Here is a 23,844-nt window from a genome sequence, read left to right on the forward strand (position 1 = left end):
AATACTTTGACAGGACCGTAATATAACAGTCAAAGTCATTATCCCTTCAGTGCAAATTCATATCACAAAGTGACAGGGAGAAAGGTTACCACGTCAAACTCAAATGGATCCATTTGGCATAAAAACTGATAACCAATTAAAAAAAAAAAATGTAGAGTCCGTTATCACGAGTTCTATGAACGATCGTCTGCTGCAGAAAGACATACGTTTTTATTAGACACAGCGGACACAGCTATTGGAATATCATCAACGGACACGTTTCTTGACTAAGACGAACGTTCTTAAACGAGGACGTTTCCATCAAAAGTCGCATTCGTCAGGCATTTAAGGCAGTGTTGCCATGGAAATTACAGACATTCCAATTCAAGAATCCTAATTGGACGGGATGTTTCACGCGACGGAGTCTGACGAGCCGGGCCCCAGGTTTAACAGAGTCTTTGCAATACGCCACTTCTCAAAACTATTTTCACACGTCCCAGGGATGGTTGACAAGAAGTTCCTTGTAATCGGGGGTGTCAAAAGAAAAAAAAAAAAAAAACCTTCAAATTGACTGTGAACCTACCAAGTAAAAAAACTCTGAATTCAGACAATTATCCTACAGCACGGCGATGGAGAAGCTCCACTCCCCGGAGTGGGCAGGCGTGCTGGTTTTCCTAACTGCTGAGCTCTTAATTCATTAGTCTTGACGAGCTGTCGGCTTAATTTGCACTATTTAAGTCTAGCCAAACAGTTCTGCTGACAACCTAATATAGTACACGGTCACCTTTCTCACATTAAGATATGCCCCACTTACCCAATTCTTCCTTATTAAACACACTTAAATTTGCATCCGATCAATTTGGGCGAATTGTTTAAGTGCAATTGATCAATAAATTGATCGTTTAAAAGGTACGGCAGACTTTTTTTTTTTTTGAAAAGGAAGGGCAGGCCTACACTCATCCCCGGGCTTAAAGTTGTTTGATTTGAATGACGGCAAATTCACCAAACAGCTTAATGAAGGCTATAATTAAAAGCTTAGCGGGAGCAAAAGGCAGCAAATTCTGCTTAGGAGGCTTGGACATGTCTATAAATAAGGCCATATAAAACATACTACCGAACGACCAAATCATCCTGCGTCACCACAAACTCAGAAACTAAGTCACTGTACCAGTGTCAGAGTATTGTAAATCAATACAATACCGTAAACCGTCTAATATACTCACATGAGAAATTCAGATGCATGAAACACCTGTATTTATGGAAACAGTTCCAACCACAGAACGTTGCTATGACAATATGCTCATTCAGTTGTTTCCAAATCGAGTATGCAAAATAAAATAAAATAAAAAAAAACACGTTCATGCATTTCAAGTGCATACTGCTTAACTCCATGATTCATTACGCACTGCATAATATCTCTGACATTTTATATGGCTGAATATATAAGGTAATATGTCTAGTTTGCATATTAAAGTCCTTAAGCTCCGTTTTTCCTAAATAGGTACAGTAATATGAGTAATAAGTCACATGTGGAATATTTAGAATGTAATTGTGTGCTTGATGCCAGATCGGGCTATGCTGAAACGAATAGTCATCACTGCTGTGAAAGGTGTGTGCGTGTGTGTGTGTGTGTGTTTGTGTGTGTGGTAGAGGTTAAGGTTGTCATTTCTGGGATTAGGGTTTTGGCCCATAGAATGAATGGAGAGTCCCCACAAAGATATATGTGTATGTGTATTTGTGCGTGCGTGAGAGTTTGCAGTCAGCTGACTTATCTCAAAGTTGCCCTTAGCGCGTGTATGAACCTGCGTGTCCACTGATAGACCAGCATCCTGCCCAGTAGCTTCTGGATTCCACTACGTCTGAGAACCACAAGAGACGGGCTTCATCCCCAGGGAATGAGCACGACATCTTTAAGCGCCTCCAGATATGCTGAGATCGTTGAAAACCTTCGGATGTAACTGCACGCCGTCTGGCTGTCGCCGGAGAGCCCGTGTTTAATAAAGATGCGAAAATGGCTTTTGCACAAGGGCTTGCGAATAGCTTTGTGGTCCTGCCCCCCCCCCCCAGCAGCTACGCCGTAGCAGGGAGTCCCTTTTCTCCTGGACTTGACCTGGGTCCTGGGCTCGTTGGGATGAATTCTCACGCATCTCTTACGGAAATGATTCCATCACTCTGCAGACACCTGCAGTACGACACGAGCTCAGCAGTCTGAGGGGCTGAATTTAACTTCGAACACCGGAGCCGCAGAATCGCAACTCCTCCAGGAAGCCTCCCAGCGAGACCGGCCGGGATTCGGGGAGAAACATAGACTATTGGAGAACCAGTCACATTCGAGCTCATTCTAAAACCAATCAAGAAGGGGGAAGTAACAACCTGCAGTACCCTCCTCGCGCTTATTAATGAGCTTCGCCACATTTATATTTATGGACTTGGCAGATGCTTTAGTGATGTGCGACTGAGAAAGCAGGATCAGAGAGAAATTGCGGCAAATGGAGTAAGGGGCCCAATGCTGAAATCACTCACTCTGATGTCCCTGGGATTTGAACCAGCAACCTGCTGATCAAAGGCACGGAGTCCTAACCCCACAGAGCCCTCTAAGATCCCAGATTTCCCCCCCCCATTTTACAGTTTTAAAGCCAGAATTCCATTACAACCCTAACATAGCAGCCCTATACGATTAAGGCTGATTTACTCCTGAAAAACACCAAGCAACATGATTTACAGCCCTAATTTTGGCTTTAAATGAGAACCTGGAACTTTCTGTTAGTGCTTCACGGGCCAGGCGATGATGGGTCTGAAATCTACATCGCCACGGTGACGATGTCAACAGTAATGAAGCTGAGAGGATAGAATTGCAGCTTCAAATGCATTTTGCTTGTTTTGTTTTTTTTGGAGGATTTACTGATGATTTTGACACTGACTCAGCCCATAGGTCACGGATTCCCCCCCAACCTCACCCCATGACCGCAAACCTAGGCGTGCAGTGCAGGTACTGACCTCCGGAGTGCCGCCGATCTGCTCCAGCCCTCAGAACCTCTGCATGTGCATCACGTGTCCCTGTCATCTGGTTAGCGGTTAAGCAGCCAGCCCTTCATCCATGAAAACTGAAGGAGGAATGTGCCTTATAACACGTCCTCTCATACAGCCAGACATCGTCGGTCAACCTCCATACGCTGCTCCTTTATAACGCAGCCCACGCACGCCAATCACCGGCAATGAATTAATTATCGACTTGCACACAATCATAAACATGCATCTTTGATCAAGTCCTGAAAGTCCAGGTTTCGATTGAAGGATAATAGGAGATGGATGATTGACAGACCAATTGGCCAATCGCAGCGATGCAAAGTTCTACCATACAAATGGATGCTGACTGAACTTGGGCTCTCTGGGGGTAACTGAACAGCCTACAGACACATGCAAAAGGGGGGGGGGGGGGGGGGGGCGGCTACATTCTCACGCTTCATGTAATTACAACCCTAAGTCTTCTTAGTGCTCTGGTCGACTGGGAGCAGCCCAGAGAGGAGAGAGCAGGTGGGCTGGACAGGTTTTACAGCGCAGCAACCTTGGCCCTCCCCACCCCCCCGTGGAAGGTCCTGGCAGGTCACGGGAGAATAACGGGGAGATGAGATGTGTCCTTCATGCCCCAGTCGGCATGGATCTCAGCTCAAAGCTCCTTATTTAACTCGACCTCCAGCCCCTTATTGACACGTACCCCAGCCGCAAAGACCCCCCCCCCCCCCGAACAAAGCCTTATCTTGCTGTAATTTCCCATTAAATGCAGCCTGACTGACTGACTCTACTGGCAGTTCAAACACACCCGGTCTGTTACCCAGGACGATATATGGGCCCTGACCGACCCCCCGCAGACCCCCACAGGGAAATTACCGGTGTGTGCATGAACCAGAGCAAGAAGTTCAGTCCTTGGTGTTTGTCACCTTCATGCCTCTGATTTGGGCTTACTCTGCTGTACTGCCATTTACTATAACTGGCATTACTGAACTGAGCATGTGGTCTCATTGGCACCACTTCACTGGCCTTTACTCTCATTCGCATTACTCCACCGGCATTTTACTGTACACTATTGGCCGTTACTCTCACTCGCATTACTCCACCGGCATTTTACTGTACACTATTGGCCTTTACTCTCACTCGCATTACTCCACCGGCATGTTACTGTACACTATTGGCCTTTACTCTCATTCGCATTACTCCACCGGCATTTTACTGTACACTATTGGCCCTTTACTCTCATTCCCATTACTCTACCGGCATTTTACTGTACACTATTGGCCTTTACTCTCATTCGCATTACTCCACCGGCATTTTACTGTACACTATTGGCCTTTACTCTCATTCCCATTACTCCACCGGCATTTTACTGTACACTATTGGCCTTTACTCTCATTCGCATTACTCCACGGCATTTTACTGTACACTATTGGCCTTTACTCTCTTTCGCATTACTCCACCGGCATTTTACTGTACACTATTGGCCTTTACTCTCATTCGCATTACTCCACCGGCATTTTACTGTACACTATTGGCCTTTACTCTCTTTCGCATTACTCCACCGGCATTTTACTGTACACTATTGCATCACTATACAGCAACCTACCGTACTATACTGGAATGTTTACTTTACTACCTTTGATTTACTATACTTTACTGACAATTTAGATGGGTGCACTCTACTGGTACTCTACTGTAAACTAAAGTAAACTAATGAATTGCTGGCTATACATACTTTTAATTACTGTTTCCTCACTGAAGGAAAAGCCGGTACACTGGGTGGTTTAAAGCCGAATTTACAGGACACATACTGCTAAAACAGACAATTCACACAAGCGCTCAAAGCGGGATTTTAGGGCGAGTGTGAAATGTCTCAGAAAGTCTCCAAAATCGTGCTTTACGGCCCGAGGAGCTGCGGACGACGAAGGGCAGCATCGTTGCGGGGTGAGGCAGAGTCGGCGGGGTCCTGAACGTCCCCAAGACGCCTCCGGGAAACGTGACTCACGGACCTAATACAGAAAAGCCAATATAATCTCCAGTCATTAATGATTTAAAGACTGAGAGGTGTTTAAATTAATTAAAGTCTCCAGAGCACAGGGCTACACTTGTTAAGGCTAATGGAAATGAGTTATGCCTTTTAGGAGACTGTAAGATGGGGGGGGGGGTGATGTCAGGTGGGGAGCTTGTCATTCTCCTGATGCCAGTAATATTAGAAAACAGAGGAACCTCGATTCGCTGCTCTTCAGAGAGTCCAGGATATATCCGGACTCGAGTCCTCTTTAACCCTGTGTAAAACACCCCCCCCCCATTTGCTGAGCTGCCACACGCCCTCGTAACATCCCCAAAGAACCCTCTGCCATACCCATGAGGAGGGCTCTCTCTCTGCCCTGACGGAAATGCAATGTGGTGGAAACGTCGTTATGGGATGGATGTATGGATGGAAGGAAGGAAAACTGCCACTATCCTTATCAGCATCAGTGCCAAGACCCTAGAAAGGACCAGAGTTCGGGATGTCATCCATCGATCACCCCCCCACACTACTGAATTACAGACAGATATATAACATCAAAGGAGTTTCATCACAGGAAACAAGGAGCAGCAGGCTAGGCATGTAAACACCCAGGCGGGTCTTCCTACGTGGGCAAGCCCAGCGAGGCCTTTAAAGGTCCAAATCGATGGGCATGAGAAAACAGATTACAGGGGAGGTATTAAGGCGGGGGGATTGGGGAGGGGGGCGCCACACTGTTTTCCCTTTGATGAGAGAAAAAAAGAAAATCAATACTTTAATCTTTAATTTATATGTCAAAGATAAATTAAATCCACTGAGCACAATTTATTCAGCCTGCATGAATGATTTTTATCATAATGTTGTCCTGACTGGTACCACATTAATCTCGACATGCTTTTGATAAGAATGCACATTTGTTACCATAGAAAAATGCTCTTTTAATTATGGCCATTTCCCCCGTACACAAATCAATTAATAACGGAGGCAGAGTCTGAGATAAATTCAGCCATCTCAGGGACACAGACCAGTCTGAACTGAGCAGGGCTGGGGGGGGGAGGACTGCCCCCCAGGAGATAAGGGTACAGTTCAGGTCCTGGGGGGGCAGGGTGTGTCACTGGTCACTGAGGTAAATCAACTGATGTCACACGTAAAGGCAAAAATCTGCATTACGGGCACTAAGAGGGCTCTCGCCAAAATTAACCATAATGATCCCGGCTACTTCGTCGAGAAAATCCCTCACATCTGCGGCATCTTTTCCGCTTCTAAGGGGGAAATATCCAAAGTAGTGACTTTTTATTAAAAAAAAAAAAAAAAAAAAAAAACGGAACGAAAAAGCTCATAATTTCTTATCTGGGGATTGAAGGAGACTCAGGAATCTGAGCAAAGATGAAGAGAATGAGATCGCAGACTTTTAGAGAAGCCGGCACTGGTGGGGGTGGGGGGTGGGCGAGGGGGGGGATGGATGAAGGAGAGCGGCGAGTCAGCGGGCTGTTGCGAGACGGAGACGCGGAAATAAAGCGGCAATAAAAGCAGAGCTGGGGTGTGACGCAGACAGGTCGGGCCGATCGGATCTTACGGCTGCTCATATGAAGGTCTTCATGCGTGTAGCTCCATCCATTCATCAACCATCCATCTATCCATCATCCCAGAGTCCTGGAGCCCATCCCAGACAAGTCAGTGGTAGACTTAAGCCATGCGTTCGGGGAGCCCCTGCTGGCCACAAATAGTCACTACGCTAGAGGGGGTGGAGGTGGAATTTCTGAATTAGCATTAGCAACCAACCCCAGGCTGGGGGACATGCTGGGGGGGGGGGGGGGACGTCAATCTACCGCAGAGCACAACCCTTAGTGCTCATGACCATCTCGCAAAACCAATGACTTTTCAGAAATTCCCAAAGGGGAAAAAAAACAGCACTAATTAGTGCCGATCCAGTAATCAGGCCTGCTGCTTTAAACGCTGGTAATGATCCCGCGTCGGTATCCATTAGCTACCACTTGCGACTTAAAGATGAATAACAACTGCAAAAAGAAAAAAAAACACCCAAAACAGACACAAAAGTCGAGCTGCCGCAGCCCAAAGCTACATGCTGCTTTTTTCAGTGCGATTCTGCGTATTTCTGAAACTTAAAACGATAACCGCGCTATTTCCCTTGCTCAGCGCGCTTTCAGACGTGAATATTATCGCGAGCTTCACAAGTGTCGCCACACTGCTTATCAGAGACTTATGAAGCTGTTCTGCTGGGCTTTTCTGCGATGAATTACCCCTCGTTTAAACGTCTGTGGATACAAGCGGTTATTAATATCTACGGGTGGCTTGCAGACCGCCAAGCATCGTTTATGGACCTACCAGGATGAGTGAGGAGACGTCTAACAGTCATTCACTGATATTTAAAGATCCGGAAAACAAATCCTCAGCCCCAACTATATGCTCCATGTCTACATGCACAACCTCTGTCAGGTTTGATGGACACTGATCTCACTTGGGGGTGGGTGGGTGGGGTCTGCCCTTCCTAAATCCCATTACCACAAAGACCATTTTCCTCCATTAAGGGGTCTCCCTCCACAAAGAGGTGGTCTCCCTTTGCATTTGGACTCTCGGGAGCATAGCCGGACATTCAGGCAAACACTCAAGGTCACAGCCCTCCGGTGTCTATGCGCGTTCACTTGGACGGAATTTCCTAGTTCCAAGTCGGAAAAATCGACTTGCACTCCTTAAGTAGCACTTACATCTTTGTGTTTTGTTAAAATCGGCTGTACACACAGTACTGTCCTACAGATATCTGTGGACTTGTTGCATGTAGTGTTTGTACGCCAAAATACCGCGTAATACGTCATCACTGGTATTGCTAACAATAGCTAACAATGAACCTGGCTAGAACTGGCACTGCTAAATGGGTTTCCGACTTTTTGTACTGGAACGCAAAGAAACTCAGATGTGACGTCTTTCCCAGCTCTGACTTCCGACCTCCGGGGTAATTGGAACGCAGCATTAGAAGGATTTATCTTCTCAGTGCAGGTAAAGCCATCACGCATCTACTCGGTTAACAACTGACGGAAGATGGAAAGCCCAGGTGGGCGGGGTTTAAAGCTTACTGCCAATCATTGACCATTCAGCCTGAATAATTACCCTTTGTGGGCGGACACTAAGCAGGGATTGGACAGAGTTTAGAGCTTACTGTCAATAACCAGCCATTCGGCCTAGACTTCATAATACCTTTATTAGTCATTGTGGGCACAAGTTAAGCTGTGATTGGATGATGCTCGGTGATCACATGTGCTTCGGGCTTAAGGAAATGATGTTCTAGGACAACTTTAACACCAAAAGTTATCAGATGAGCGTGAATATAAACTTTCCCTACTTAAAGAGAAATGCAGAAAGCTATGTGATATATACTATACGATATTCAATCATACGAAAGTACGAATCATACGAACCAAATTTTTGAAGGATAAGCGTAAAAAAAAAACAGGAAAAAAAATGGAAAAAAAAGCAGAACTGATTAACAGTCTTCTAAGCCCAGTCTGCAGACAGTGAACACCGAGCGAAGAGAGGGGTTCAGTCACTTTAAATATTGACATACCGCGTCAATCAAACCGGGCTGGCTCCAGCTTTTTAAAAAGTGACCAAGAGTCAATCCAAACAGAATCATGTACAAATATCATCCACTCTGTGTCAACAAGTCGGGAAATGTAACTGGTTAGTGCCGTGACTGGGTTTTTAAATGGGAGTGGCTTGGATATTAAAGGGGCTTTTTGAAAACGGGACTTTCGTCCATGGTCCTTGACGTCGGGGGTGTAAGTATATGAAGAGACAAACCCAAAATGAACACCGCCAAACCACCAATATCCAAACATGCTAGGGGGCCTCTGGTTCATTAAATGGGGGTGCAGAAGGCACCATTTCTTCCCCGAAAAGGGGGGAGGTGGCAGGGTAATCCCCCCAACACAGACTGAACTCATCCATGTACTTCTCAGAAATAGGCAAATGAACAACTCTATTCCCTCATCCTCTTAACGAGCAGAAAAATTCATTAGTAATACAGACGGTAAACATCCTTCAATGAGAGACAAATCAGGGAGGTCTAATTAAAGTTTAATTAAGCATTTAGTCATAAAGCCTCGTTTTAACCACGTGGTGTTCGGCTGGACTGCGTGTCGACCTCTCCATCGATGGATAGGAGGGAAACAAAACGGCATGTGAAGAGGTGTCAATGAGGGGGCGGTGCTACATGTGGGGGTGTGGCCACAAAGGGGCGCAGCTGTACCAGTAACAGAGCTACTCAGGGGGGTGTGGCCACAAAAAGGGGTGTGGCTACATCAGGGGCAGAGCTACTCAAGTGGATGTAGATACAAAGGGGTGTGGCTACATCAGGGGCAGAGCTACTCAAGTGGGTGTGGCCACACCAGGGGATGAGGCCACACGAGTGGGCCGTTTCAGAGGGTGAGATGGGGGCGGTACCTTTATCGCTGAAATCATCCACCAGGATGATCTCGGCCACGAGCTCTGGGGGGGAGCGGTTCAGCACGCTGTGCACGGTGCGAAGCAGCGACGACCAGCCCTCATTGTGGAAGGGGATGATGATGCTGGTGTTGGGCAGCTTCTCGGCATACAGCTTCCGCTTGCAGCTGTGACACAACAAGCAGACCGTCGCCTTAGCAACACCAAGGGTCGACCCCAGCAGCCATTTCGCTCGCTATTCACTCCCCATGTTAGTGCTACGCTAACTCATCGACATACAACAATGTTCTGAAGTCTTCGCTCATTTTAGGGATGTAGACTGAAATAACGTCATTTGCGGATTCAATGGGGGTTGGGGCGAAGTGGCGTCACGCATGGGTTATCGGAAAGGCGACTAACTCGTCTGCTGTGGGGGTAGTTACTAACCCAACAAACTGGCAGGATGCAATAAGGCTTTTCACAGTTTCAAAGGAGAGACTGGATGTATTAAAATGGACAGAAACCTCACAATCTCCAGGAGATACGAGGACCCAACTGTGTCAGTCAATCCTGCTATCAGTCTGCGTCTGATGCCTTCATTTTTCCTTTTACTATAAATCCAATTTCTATTCAATTCACATTTCACAGTCATGGTGTTCTTGTTATGACTTTCACCCAGGACTGACTGATTTCATGCCAGAAAACACTCTGGCATGGGGGGGGTGGGATCAGGAGGGGTCTGTGCTGGGAAGAGATGGGGGGCAGGAAATGAGGGGTAGCATGTGACTCAGCGTGTTGGGGCACTGGGTCTGTGATCAGAATGTTGTGGGTTCGAATTCCAGGGTCGGCAGAGTGACTTCACTGCACGACTCCTGAGCGAAGCCCTTAACCCCTAACTGCACCGGGGACTGGCTGACCCCGCTATCTCAAATAAGTACCTCCCTTTGGACAAAAGCATCTGCTAAATGAAATGTAGATATACTGCCCAGTCAGAGGACTGCAGTTACACGTGAATTAAATGTTCACACACATACAAGCATATACCGGCAAATCGGTCCTCCTCTCCTTACTGGAACCAGAGGCGTTCATCAGTTTTGACTTACAAGAAAAGCTTAACATTTCTCGAGTTTGTGCCAAGTTACGACAAATATTTCAGAAATCGATGCTATCTACACCATTACTTGCGAAATGTAATTAAAATCATTTGAATTCATGCATTTAGAAATAAAATCGATGGGAAGAAATTATTAGCAAACTATTAGCTGGAGTGTTTTTTCCAGGGCTGGTAGCGTTGCATTACAGTCACATCGTGTGGCAGAGGTGGAGGGCGTATGTTTGGGAAGGGGGGGGGGGGGGGTGGAGTTTCCACGTCGTTTTTAGAGAATGGCCGTCTCCGCCAAGAGTAACACTGACACGCTGAGAGCGATCTCACTTATGAGAGAGACCTCCGGCAGAATTCAATTTAGGAAGATGTGATGAAACACTAAACATCTTTGGGGAGAGAGTCCGCCGAGTACATCCATACATTACCGTCACCGCAGCAGATCTGCTCCAGGATTACGGGGACATATTTCTCATGGGGAAGACCAGGGGGGGTGGCAGGAAGTAAAGACGTAAAGTCATACCACCATATTAAAGCATCGAATTGTGCCAAGGTAGCTTTTTACAACAAATTGAAAAAATAAGTGAAAAGGATTATGGGATTGAATTGGCCAACCTGCTCCTCTACTGCTGCGGGGAGGGTTAATTACTGTGTCAATAGAAAGCGTGTACGCACTTCGTGTGTCGGATGTCCGGGAGGGAGCGGTTGAGGGAGATCCGGTCGCTGACGTAGATGTTGAACCCGTTCTCCCGGTAAGCCTGATCCACGCGGTCGGCGTCCGTTAGCGGAAAGGGCTTGCCTTGCTCTCCATTGCCTTCAGGGAAGAACAGCACGTCAGCGATCCCATCACGCCGGTTACGTACGATGCGTCTCTGTGCGTGTTGGCAGCGCTCGGCAGGATGGGGGCGCACCTGAGCGTGCCGTGTCCCTCCTGATGGCCTCGTAATCATGCCAGTCTCGTCTCCTCACGCCATCCTGCCCCAGCAGTGCCTCCTTCCCTGGTCTCGGGTTCAGCCACTGTTGAAACACACCAAGCCCAGACGTCTTTCATGTCTGCTCCCCTCCAACACGACATACAATTTAACAACAAACTAAGAAGTGAGGGATAAAAAAAAAAAAACACATGTTCCTGCAGCTTATAGACCAAGTGCCCTTGGAATAAAAAGCATAAAAATTCACCAGGTCATTCTGCTGTGTGAACAACTTCACAGACGGCCTTGAGGCGCTAAAAGCCAGCGGAAGCCTCCAGCCTCGATAACTGTGGATCTGGATCATACTGGTTTCCATTATTATGTCGATAAATGTTCTACCTTTAAGAATGTTCCCAAGGATCTATCTATAAGCTCCTCAACACAGTGATTATAGAGCCGAGTTTTGCATTACGCCGGGCCCTGTGCAGTACAAACGGCTTTTTATTTTTTTTACTCCGTCGTATCGGTAATGACGTGTATCAGATGAGTAATCCGGACGCAGAGGCAGAGAGCACTTTCAGCCATACATAAACATCGGAAGAGTAAAAAGGTAGCTATGTGAAGTGGGGGGGTGGTGGTGGAAAGGAATGAGAGTGAGAAATGGAGGAAAAACAAAAAACGGGAGACGGACTGCGGGAAGGACGACAACAGAGGCAGGAATTAGGGTTTGGGGGGGGGGGGGGGGGGATTTTCCAAGCAAAACCGAAACCCGATCTTGGGGATCAGTAATAATTCACAGGTGAAGCGAATGTCTGTGCGGCTCACTTGTATTGGATTTTTATTGCGGTATGTAAATTATTGTAAATATTCTGCCTGTTGCACTGCAATGCTGTGTTGGAAGATCCGTGTGGAGCTCCTGCTCCGAAACAGATTACCCTTCAACCTGCGCATCTACAGGAAGCCCTGCCTAGCTGCCCTTAAGCCCAGGCGACTCCTCGACGACACATACAGCATGTCGGTAATGCGCCGACCGGCTCGCCTGTACGTCACTCTGAACAAAAGCAATCGGTTAAATGAAAATGCATCATGATGTTGCATCCTGGGATCAGGAGGAACGTTATCTTGTTTCATTCTGTACTGTACATGGCTGAGACATTACTGAAGCTTTATTGGACTGTGTGTGTCACCTGACCGCTAGTCTCCGCCCCTGGGATGGTCACACCTCCCCCAAACACGTTAAGCCACGTCGGCGGTGAGCGGCTCAGTGGGCTAAGTCTCTGTGTCCGATCAGAGGATTACAGATTTGAAACCCGGCCTTGGCGAAACAGTCACATGTCTGTGGTTCAGTGAGCAAGGCCCTTAGCCCCCAGGTCCAGAGACGTGCTGCATATTGGCTGACCCTGCGCTGTGACACCCCCCCCGATACACACAAGCCATGGAGAGCAAGATGGGGCTCGCCAAGAGAAGCACTCCAATGTATCTGTACTTGTGCAAATGATGCATGCTTGTTATATATATTACACATACACACTTTTTTTCTTTGAAGATATACATGACCTGCATTAGTTCCAACGGCGTTCCTTCTAAAAGCTTCTAGGCCCTACAACTATAACCGCCTGATAACAATCCCTCAATCCATATTTAGCTTTTATTTTTAATAATGAATTACAAAGCAGCAACATTATTTCACGCGCGCAATATTTCTTACTTGTTAAAGACAAACAGGGACGTGTGTAACACAGACGCGGTAAAGTGCCATTTTGTGAATAACACGACATGAAGAAAGCATTCGGGATTAATGGCAAAATAAGCGGATAGCGATGATGTAAAACAGCACTTTCTGGGATGTTCTTTCGCCAAACCCTTTGAATAAATTCTTAAAGACACAGACGCTGTCTGAAATATAATGTCATAAGAGAACAGCCGTGGAGCCAAATGAATATTAAAAAGTTACCAGCTTATATGTAAGAGAGTCAGATCCTGACACAGACAGTTGGCTCGTCTAGCAGAATTACATAAAAAGCACAGCGATGCACCAGGCTGAAGCGACACATCTAGCGAAAGCAGTCATTTATTAAAGTTACAGTCAAAAAAAATAGCCAGCTTCATAATTTTGTCAGAAGGGGAGCATCAATGTTTTATTAGTTCGCATCAGCAGAGATGGGGAGGAGCCACGTCTGTCAGAGACCCTCTGTACTGCCACACACCGGTTCCCGCTCAAGGCTCTTTCATGCCGCGTCTATCATCTATTTGAAGCTGCAGTTCAATCATCTCGCCAGTGTTAACATATGCTGCCTGAGACAAGGGACCGGCCCCCTCCCCCTGCGAAGAGACGCCCCCCCAAGTCCTGCATTATGATGAGCGTCGAGCCCACATCGCATCTCCATGGAGGTCGAGCTACGGTACGAATTCACGGATCGGTCGGCATCCGCTCACGCGCCGTTAACCAACTTTAACCGAGGCTTAATTAACCGAGCTGGAATCCATTCTGTCGCCGTTACCGAGGGAAACGACCAAGAAAGTTTCGGGGGGGGGGGGGAGCATTAAACGTGCTCTGCGGTTACCATGGAGACGGCATTACTTCAGGAATCGTATTAGCTAGCTGAGGAGTGGGTACTAATACGCGGGAAAATATTTACCTACGAATATGAGGCTGAAAGTCCCCCTGCATTCAATAATTAAATATAGGTTTATAAATAGAAATTTTGAATTGGTAATTAAAATAAGCGGAAGCAGTTCTGAGGGGGGGCGGGGGGGGGGGGCGGGATGGAACACGAATTGAGATTTTGAGACAGATTTTCTGTCAGCAGAAAGCACTACTGTGGTAGCTGAGGGCCAAGAGCACCTTTGCAATTTCAGCTGCACTGAGGACTTTCTCAATAGACTTTTCAGCTGGAAAGGAAAAAAAAAAAGTATATATTTATATAAAAAACATAAAGAGAGAAACAGAAGCACAAACAGGATGCCGGGGGGGTGGGGGAACGTCTACACAAACCTCCACCTTCTGCATTCACAGGAGATTTCAAGTGGCACCTCCATCTTGCTCAGACCAGTGGGGAGAGATGAATCTTGGACCCCACAGCGGACAAACGAAAAGAGTGCAGAAGACCCAGCCGGCAATGACGGCCAAAGGCATCCGTGGGACGTGCAGTCTAATAAGTTCTATGCGTTTACGTGGCTCGCCGTGAGTCATGGCGTGTTGCTTTGAGAGCCGCCCAAACCGTCTTAAGAAGTTACACCAGCCGAATCGCTGTAGACAGACATGCGACACGCAGAGAGATCACGCTGTCCACACCAACTTCCTGTTTATGGCACTGAAAGGCTTAAGAGGCACATCGGTGGGGTTTTCAAGAGGCCCTGTCACAGTGAGAATTACAAACAAACAAATAAATATTAGTTTGTGTTGTAAAAAGACTCACTCCATCACTGTGGTCAAGCATTTCACACCTTTCTCTTATATCCTCTTTAGTTTGACCCCCCCCGACTCCGACAGCGTCTGCCAGATGACCATGTGAGGTCACACGCGATGACAGGAAGTCACCCCCCCCCTCTCCTGCCCCGTAAAAACCTTTCAAAAAGACAATATGGTTCACAGCAGTAAGTCGACAGTCCAGGGCACCGCGAGTGGCCCATTTTAAGGGGGGGGGGGGGGGGGTTGTCACGTTTACCTGCCGCAGAAGCGGCCTGTCAGCTTTTCCAGAGCCACACAGATTTTTCAGTTAAAAAAAAAAAAAAAACTATGTCCAAGTGATTTGCAAAACGATCCCATTCCCTTTATATACTATTTTTATGTTTTATACATTGTGGCCTTTCAGCCGTTGTCGCCAACGTTAATTCCCGTTTAAGGAAGGAAAAAAAAATAATAATAAAAAAAAAAAAATAAATAAAAATAAAAAAAAAAAAAAAAAAAATCGGTGGGACGAGTGTGTTTCTGTGATGGCGGGCAGCGAGTGACAATGACAAACCGGCACCCTCGTCATTAGCATTCAGGGCACAACGCAAACATTTGGACAAGCCGGGAAGACAAAATCATCCTTGTTTTTATTTCCTTTTTCTAAATGACGGTCGGTGGGAAGAATCAGACTAAAAGCAGCGACTGAAAAACGGGCAATTTCGCGTGCCTGAGTGATTTTTAATTAACTTTAATGTACCCTTTTAATGCGCGGCTCGGCAAGCGGCTGCTGCGAACAAACAGAGGGGGCGGCCCGCCCCTATCGAGGCGGATTTTGGGGACCCCGATTCTGAAACGGACAAATGGGGCCCATACAGGCGGAGAGAAGGGTTGCAAATTGGGCGGCCAAAGATCGACACCATGCCGATTGTTGGAGTTCGACTCCACCGAGTCCGTTGATGAGGAAAAGATGCATTCGTGAGGCAAAGGATGGTTGTAAGTCAGCTCTCTATTTGTTGCACAGATCGATCCGGGAGCCACTCTCAGATGCACAAAAGTAAACACCAAGGGAAGCTCAGCTCCCTGTTGTCTGTGTCTAGCTTTTATACCCCGTTTAGGACGTCTACTGTTCTTGTTGGTATCTTTCCAGTTGGCGTAACATACAACTATTGTTTTGACATTGCTGGCGTTAGTCCCCACACCCGTTCCCTTTTACCTTATCTTGTTATGTTGCGATTTAGCAGCGTCAGCGACCCCCTCCCTTGTTATGTCCCCGCAGGTCAAGCGTAAGCTTAATGTCACCACGAGCCTGTCAATGTACCTTCTGCTTTCCGGAATTTACTTACACTACGAGGAGGGCTGGAGCCCCCCTTCTCTTCCTGCCTGTGTTCCAGTTTGTTCCCCTTTCTCAGTGTGACAAAGTTTAGCACGCAGCCTAGCCCCCCTTCACAATGTGGCGTTTGGTGTCGAACGAAACCTCAGCTTAATACAGACTACGAGAACCATTCCAAAATTGAGCGGGACTTAAATGCTGGAAGTAACCGCTAATCTATTTTCTGACCACCTTTCGGGCAACTTGCTGCACATACCCAATCCTCCCGGAACGAAATGATGCACAGAATCGAGTATCGAAATGGTGGTTTTAATTTTTTCCCCCCTAATGTCAGACTTTTTTTTGTTTTTTTAAACAGTGCAAGAAGGCTTTGTGCCACTGTTACTGCACTTATTTTTTCTAATTTAAAATAAAATAAATTTGGCTCAAAATATCTAAATTTTGGGTCGCAACTTAACGGCAGAGGAAACATGCAGTCCAGTTCGGAACCACAACCTCTAGAAGTCATGAGCCGTTGCGGTGGACCGGTTTGGCTGGCCGGACCCAGCGGTGCCCTTTGCAAGAAGATACAGAGAACCCGCCTCCCTCTGCTATAACCATAACGACGCCATCTTGGCTCAGACCCGATTGGCTGGCACGCAGTCCAGCACCCAGATGACACGGTATCCTGGCAAAGGCAGGAAACCCAGGACCATCATAACAATAACATATCAACTCATCATAACAATCCACAAGCAGTCAATTACTTACAAGTGCAAGGATTTTGCATTCAAAAAGGGCTGAAGTGATCATAAAGAAAACTCCACCCTACTACCTGTCCACAGCTTTTGAGCAAAGGGATAAGAAATTATGGCTTCCTTAAGACTCTAGTCATGTTCTTTTGGGTTATCATAGGAAATTTGGGCAAAAATGGGAATGACAGTTGATTCAAGAGAAAAAAAAGCTCTATATTTTTGAGATGGGTCGTGATGTTATAGTGTTGGGTGAGGAGCACAGACCTCTTGTCAAACAGATTCCCTAGCAGTGTTCATACAAATCTGCATTATATACAGCGCAAATGCATCGGTTTCATAACAAAAGTCCATTGACAAGCGATGTTTAATATATCCGCACATATCATCCACACAGACATTTCCTTTTTATTATTTTTTCTTGACCGACTCATTTCCGTTCTTGCTATTTTGCAATTAATTGCAGTCACTGGCTCCCAAATGGATACTAAACACAAATGTTTGGTGTTTTACATTATTGCAAAGGTGTTACTAATTAAAAAGCACGCAACGAGACTGCTTGACGATTAACTTTTTAAACTCACAACAGCTCTCTCAGAGCCATAATTTGGGTTTCAATTTATTACTACTTGAGATGAATGTTTTACTTAAAACTATTGGCCGCTTCTAATGCGATTTATTTATAAAAATGCATAATTTTTGTTATTAAACCAATAAATTTGCATGACTTTTACAGAATTAAGCAAGCGTCCCAAGGCTTTCTGTGAGCGCTGTATGGTGTGAGCTGTAAGGATAGCTACGATCTGGGAATTTGAGAGAGAGAAAGAAAAAAAAAAACACATCACCTGATTGGCCAACCTGAGAACGAGCTTAACGAGCAGCTACGGTACATCCGTACACACTAGGCAGCTAATGGGATTGCAGGAGCCGCATTTCCCACTTCAAGCGAGGCCTCACGAGATCCAGGGAATACTTCGAAGAAAGAAGGAAGAAAAAAATAAACACGTGAACAGCCTCTTCGCCCAATAAAAATGGCAAAACGATCCCAGATGTCAAGCACACTGAAGAGTGCAAGAAACTCCGGACGCCAAACGACGTCAAAATCATTTCCAGCGAACAACAAGCTGCAAACCTGCTTTTAAAATGTTTCCTGCATAGGTGGCCGAACCTGCAAGGATTATAAACAGGAGAGCAGGGACTGCATCATCTTCTGTCGCATCTGCCTTGCATCACGAGAACTTCACCCGGCGTACTTAAAGGTGATAGGGCGCCGTTTGAGCACATCAAGCTGGGTCTGGCCCAGGAATGCGGTCGCGCTGATCCCCTTTGCAGAGATGACTCTGAAGAACGAGGTCTTTATCTGTGCTAACAGCTACACTAATGCCATCGCAGGCATCGCTGCCTCTTCAAAAAGACTCAGCCGCTCAGAAAGTCTATACACCGAGCAAGTCTGAGTGGAAGTTGGAGCCAATTTCCAGTTGTGCATCACTCTCCCGACACCTTACGTGAAACGAAGGCCAAAATCGATATGGGGGGGGGGAAATCATTCAGGTAGATGTTCCAGCTAATTATGAACGTCACCCATTAACTGCACAGACAAACCTGATCTGCTCGATCTGAAATGGAGAGCGATATGAAAGAAAAAAAAAATGTAGGTGGGGAAAGTTTCAAAATCTGGAGCTAAGAATAGGCTCCACTGCGATGGCGGCACCTAAACCTTGGCAAAAGAAAGGCGTATGACGAACGAGGCACTTCGGACCTCCCAATAAGTGACAGCTGGAGGTAGGAACGGCCTGGGCAGGGTTTCTCTATTTAGGTTAATAATTACCCCTGACAGCGAGGTACGTTTGACCCAGTAACTCTCAGATCACTCTTAGCAGCACAGTCATGAAGAGAGCAGGGGCCAAGTCCGCATTACTGCCTTCCTTCCGTCAAATTACCATCAACGACGTTCACGTGGGCCGTGCTTTGTCCACCTAGGCAATTTGCAGTCATTTGTTAATTTAAATACATCTATGAATTTTCTAGAACAGTTCACGCTAGTGCTCTACTCAAAGGGACTACAACAAGGCCGTCTCCCAGAAGGTGAAACTGTGATGTAAATTTCCGTAATCGCTACACTGCCCATTTCCAGGTGGGAATCAAATTTGCACCACGTGTATACACACACACACACACACACACACACACACACACACACGTCCATCTGTGGTAGTGTTTTTCTATATACCCAGCTCAACTTGTGTAAAATCCAGATTTATGCAAAAAAAAGAAAATCGTAGTCATTTTTGACTTGCATCTTTGAATGGTACGGGAAGGTAAATCCGACGAGCTTAAAATCTGACTTGCGTAACGGTTTGCGTAACTGATTACCTACGTCAATCTAAAAGCGTCGTACCAGTAAAATGTAAAAGTAACATGCAAAGTAGTAAAATGTACCAGTTTACTACTTTGCTGTAATTTGTGCTCCCACCCCTCTACAGAGACGCACCCAGAGAGGCACACAGAAGATTATTTCTACAGAAACCTGCCCAGAACGCAAAGAAGGTGAATTTGCCTGGGGAAATGGGACGGACGAGCACCTCGGGTTACAAATTAACGCTCAAAGCCCCGAGGCTGAGGCAGTGAAGAAAACGGACATTTCAATTCGACGTTATTCAGACGCGACACTAAGGGTTGAGCGAAGCCACTTAACTTGGTTGCCTCCAGTGTGCACTGATCTCCGGATAACGCGTTACATTTTGAGGACAGAAGATAAGAACCAAGGATGTGACTCCGCAAAAGCTTCATCGTGAAAGTTAGCTCTGAAGCCCCTTGGAAAATCCATATATTAACAACTGACACTTGATCACCAGGCCAAGCTTAGCGTCACAAAACGAAAATCCGCTCCAGGATATTAACGTAGCCCCGAAGATCCGAGACCTACTAATCCAGTCTCTTCGAGACTGCCTCACGGTCAAGTATCCCCGCTCCCGGATTGCTGGTGCATCCCCCCCCCCACCCCCACAAATGTCACCGGTTACTCTGTCGAAAGCCGGTAAGGACCCAGGAGGGCACGGCAGACAAACCCCGCTAGTTTAGGCGTCTGCTTCCCTGCCAGCTGGCACAACCTGTTTGTCAAAATTCACGAGGGCCTTTCCTCCTTGGCTACCGTACCGCCAACTTCACCGTCAAGCCTGTTGCGCCCATGAATTGTCGAAGTACAAAGAAATACACGCCGACGGTCTCTTTGCAGGGATGTTTAGAGAGAGAGAGAGAGACTGATAAAATACTATTAACAATATACTTAAAATGAAATTAAGCTTTACTTACCAAGTACGAGAACAGGTACATAGGAATGTGTTTTTTTTTCTCCTCCATATATTCCATGTTGCTCTCTTTGACATGCACAGATATAGAGGTGAGAGGGAAAGTTAAGGTTTGAGCACAGGGGCAGCAATCCCTCCAGCCGCCCTGGAATACTTTTGGGGTTGTGAAAGGTCTTGCTCAAAAGCCCAACATAGATGCAGCTACTCTGCCAAGCACGGGATTTGAACTGGCGACCTGCTGATTGTGGGCACAAAAGCCAAACCCGCTGAAGCCGCTAGACCTGGGTAGGGGGACCTTCTCCATGGAGGGCCGGTGTGGGTGCGGGTTTTTGGGACGGCCTCTCAATCAGGCCAATGACAGCGGATCCCCAGGACTGGAGCTGATAACCAGTTTCATTATTGGCTGACTGAGAGGCCATCCCAAAAACCCGCACCGGCCCTCCATGGAACGGGTCCCGCACCCCCCGCACTAAACAAAAGCCTGGTGCTACGAGGTCATTTTGAGTTAAAGGTTCGGAAACTGTCATCCGAAGCTGTCACCAACGCTTAATGTCCAACTGTACCACACTTACGGGGCCCGAATGTGTCACATTTAAATTGACCCCCAGCTTGATCATTTGGGGCCCCATCATCGCCCCGCCGAAATGGTCCCTGGAGACGCTCCGCTAAGCTCGGCCTTCGAAAACACCTGCCGGCGACTTCAGGGCCCTGAGGAGAATATAGAGCAGGTTGGGGCACGGGCAGCCCTGGTGGGATCGGCCTCCGGGGAAGAAGGCACTGCCTTGTCTGGGAAGGAGAAGATGGCTTTCCTCTGCCTAACGGTGAACAAACCCCTCTTGTATGCCTGTTTCTGTCTCTGATCCAGGGGAACAGAACCAAACTGAATGTATGATACTTGGGGGGGGGGGGGGGGGGGGGGGACCCAAGACTCAAGTCTCATAGCATCTAACTCTGAAAGATTAACACATCAAACACTGAAATTACCCGCAGGCCCCAACACACTGTGCTAATATTTATCTTTGTTAAATATAAGGCCTTTAATTATTTACCGGGAACAAAAAATGTCCTTCTGACTTGGACAAACGGATTTCAAGGGACAGAGAGAGAACATCACATGCAATAGCCAGTAAGACTTAATAGGCTTATAACTTAAACAGGTACTTTTTATTTTTTATTTTATCTCACTGTGCAAACATTAAGGAGGAATTTTGGAAATCAATATTTTCTTCTGATGAAGGAGGTTCGATGGAATATTTCACCCCTGTTTATTTAATCTGCCTTTTACGAACCCTGACGAGTCTGATATTCACCGTATTACATTTCAGTCAGCAATGGCAGTATCATCCCTGCCTGTTCCCGGTTCCCAAGGAAGTACATAAAATGTTCTTTGGGAAGATTAATAGCTCTGATAACCAGAGCAAATTAAAACCTGACCTATCGCATTACATTGTAAAAATAATTTTAAAAATTTGCCCGGATCTTCAGAAGGGACTATTTGTTAACCGCAGCCCATATAAAACGCAAATAACCGCGTCTAATATTAGCACCCTGATAATTGCAAAGGAGGAGAAAATCACGGAAATGCAGGAATCCTAAATAACGATTTTTTTTTATTATTTTGTTAATTGAAGATTCAGGTCTGTTGCTGCAGTCACGCACATTTCAAACTATTTAGATGCTTTGGGGTACGTATTAAAACTTCATTAATTAATTAGATAAACAATGGGCCAGTCCAATTAAATAGACCGTAATGCCACAGACAAACCTAACAGCGCACCAGACCAGGGCATGGATACCATGCAATAGCGGTGGAAAAGACCTGCGCACCAAATCAGCCCCAAGCTTCTTTAAGTTCTTAACCTAAAAACTCACATTAATAATCCCAACGAATAGGGGAAATGCCTTTAAAGCGAAACCCGGGTTTAGGAAATAAGGTTAATCCCGCGGATCAAATTACACAGGGTCATCAAATGAAAAAAGTACCGCCCAACTGTTGCTTAATTTAATGCAGCACACTTCAGCACATCTAAAAAAATTAATACAAGCTTGATAAAATAAATACCCTGTATAATCGCAGTTAAGTACTGTCATATTCTGGAATATTTATTTACTTTTTATGCCAGTAAATCGGGGAAAAAAACGGATCACCGTTTTGCAACTAGTTGCATTTTAAAGGTGGATGCAAAGGGCCTAGGCTGGGGCTCATTTAAAGTTAAGCTTAATCTTGCCGGGGGTCCCGCAGTTTATGAGGGCGTATGAACGCCGACAGTCCGCGGGTGACAGCACGCCTGGTCCGACTACGGAAAGCACGGCAAGCCGGTGGGGGGCTACGCAATTCCGCAACGGAGCAGAGGATGAGCCTGCCCGCTGCTGGGGTGGCGACTCCGGGTTCCTAGCACGCCACGAAGCCGGAGCCCCAAGCGAGGACAGCCCGCAGGATCGGCGACGACACGCCGCAAAAGTTTTCCGGGACTGAAAGCGAGTCGATCCTGTCGCAGGGTCGCTGGCCTCTTCGCCTCTCGCTCGGAAATAAACGCACAATCAGACTCAAACATACGCAACAGACCGGACTTGGAGAGAGGGGGGAAGAGGAGGGTTAGGGTTAAAAAGACGGGAAAACAGCAGGAGCGCCGCCGTCGCCGCGCAGGGGCTCCACGCCGCAAAGGCGCCGGCCGAGCCCTTCTACCAGCGCATAGCTCCCCGCTGCCGGCTCCCGTCCGCTCCGCGGCGAGTCTTTCCAAACCAGGAAGCCGCATGCATCGCTATGCACGGCACGCACATCCACTTACTGCTCCCTTACCTGGACCTGCGCGATGCCGGCCGGCCCGTCTGCGATCCCCGGCGAGTTCTCAAACACCCGGTCCCGGTAGAGGGACCAGAGACCCACGTTGGGCAGGAAGAGCAGAGCCGCCAGCAGCAGCCCCGCCAACTGCAGCAGTCGCTTCTGTTTCCGTCGCATCGTCTCTCCGCCTTTCCTTCTTTCTTTCCCTTTCTTTTTCTCTCCCGCTCGCCGGACAGTAAAGCCCCAAGTCCGGCTTTATCCAGGTGGAGACAAGTTTCACTCCGAGGCGACGCGGCGCTGATCTGACTTGCGCGGCGCTTCCGCTAGGGGGCGTTACCGCGGCCCTGATTGGGGAAGCGCGCGCCTACTTACCGGGGCAATACATAATAAACATTTTTTTTTGCTTTAGATTATATAAAATCTTTTCATGACGTGTTTATATTCCCGTTAGATGAATCCATGCAGCCCTTTATGGCGTTAACGCGCAGACACGCAGAGGCAGACTGCAGCCGCCGTACATGTGCAACCGGAGAAGTGACTGCAAGTCGCTCTTACGTTTTATTACGGGCGCAGGCTGTTGCTTGTGCACGTTAACTATTGAAGCACCAGAAAATTCAGTAAAAACGATTGTAATTGAAATCGGGGCGCCTTTATTAGCTGAGGGCACAATCCGTCAGGTGAAGTGATGTTACAAATAACGTGCCCGTATTTTGATATAATCGATCGATTTGTCGGATTAGTATGTCTATGAAATTCTGCGAATAAAATGGTATAACATCGTTGGCATGCACTCCGCATCGAAGGAGTTCCTAGCCATTGAAAAGATCACGGGCTAAGTCAAGTTAACCTG

General features: G+C 46.9%; 1 protein-coding gene across 1 annotated transcript in view; it reads right to left on the reverse strand.

Moving 5' to 3' along the window:
- Positions 1–23,577, reverse strand: part of galnt10 (UDP-N-acetyl-alpha-D-galactosamine:polypeptide N-acetylgalactosaminyltransferase 10 (GalNAc-T10)) — a 34,882-nt gene extending 11,305 nt beyond the window's left edge. Inside the window, 4 exon segments of the mRNA XM_048997625.1 lie at positions 9,458–9,624; positions 11,214–11,352; positions 11,450–11,555; positions 23,013–23,577. Coding sequence (XP_048853582.1) covers positions 9,458–9,624; positions 11,214–11,352; positions 11,450–11,555; positions 23,013–23,171 — 571 coding nt within the window. The 5' untranslated portion in view covers positions 23,172–23,577.
- Positions 23,578–23,844: the final 267 nt, after the last annotated feature.

Source organism: Brienomyrus brachyistius, unplaced genomic scaffold (assembly GCF_023856365.1).
Source record: "Brienomyrus brachyistius isolate T26 unplaced genomic scaffold, BBRACH_0.4 scaffold35, whole genome shotgun sequence".
In the NCBI taxonomy this organism is placed as follows: domain Eukaryota; kingdom Metazoa; phylum Chordata; class Actinopteri; order Osteoglossiformes; family Mormyridae; genus Brienomyrus; species Brienomyrus brachyistius.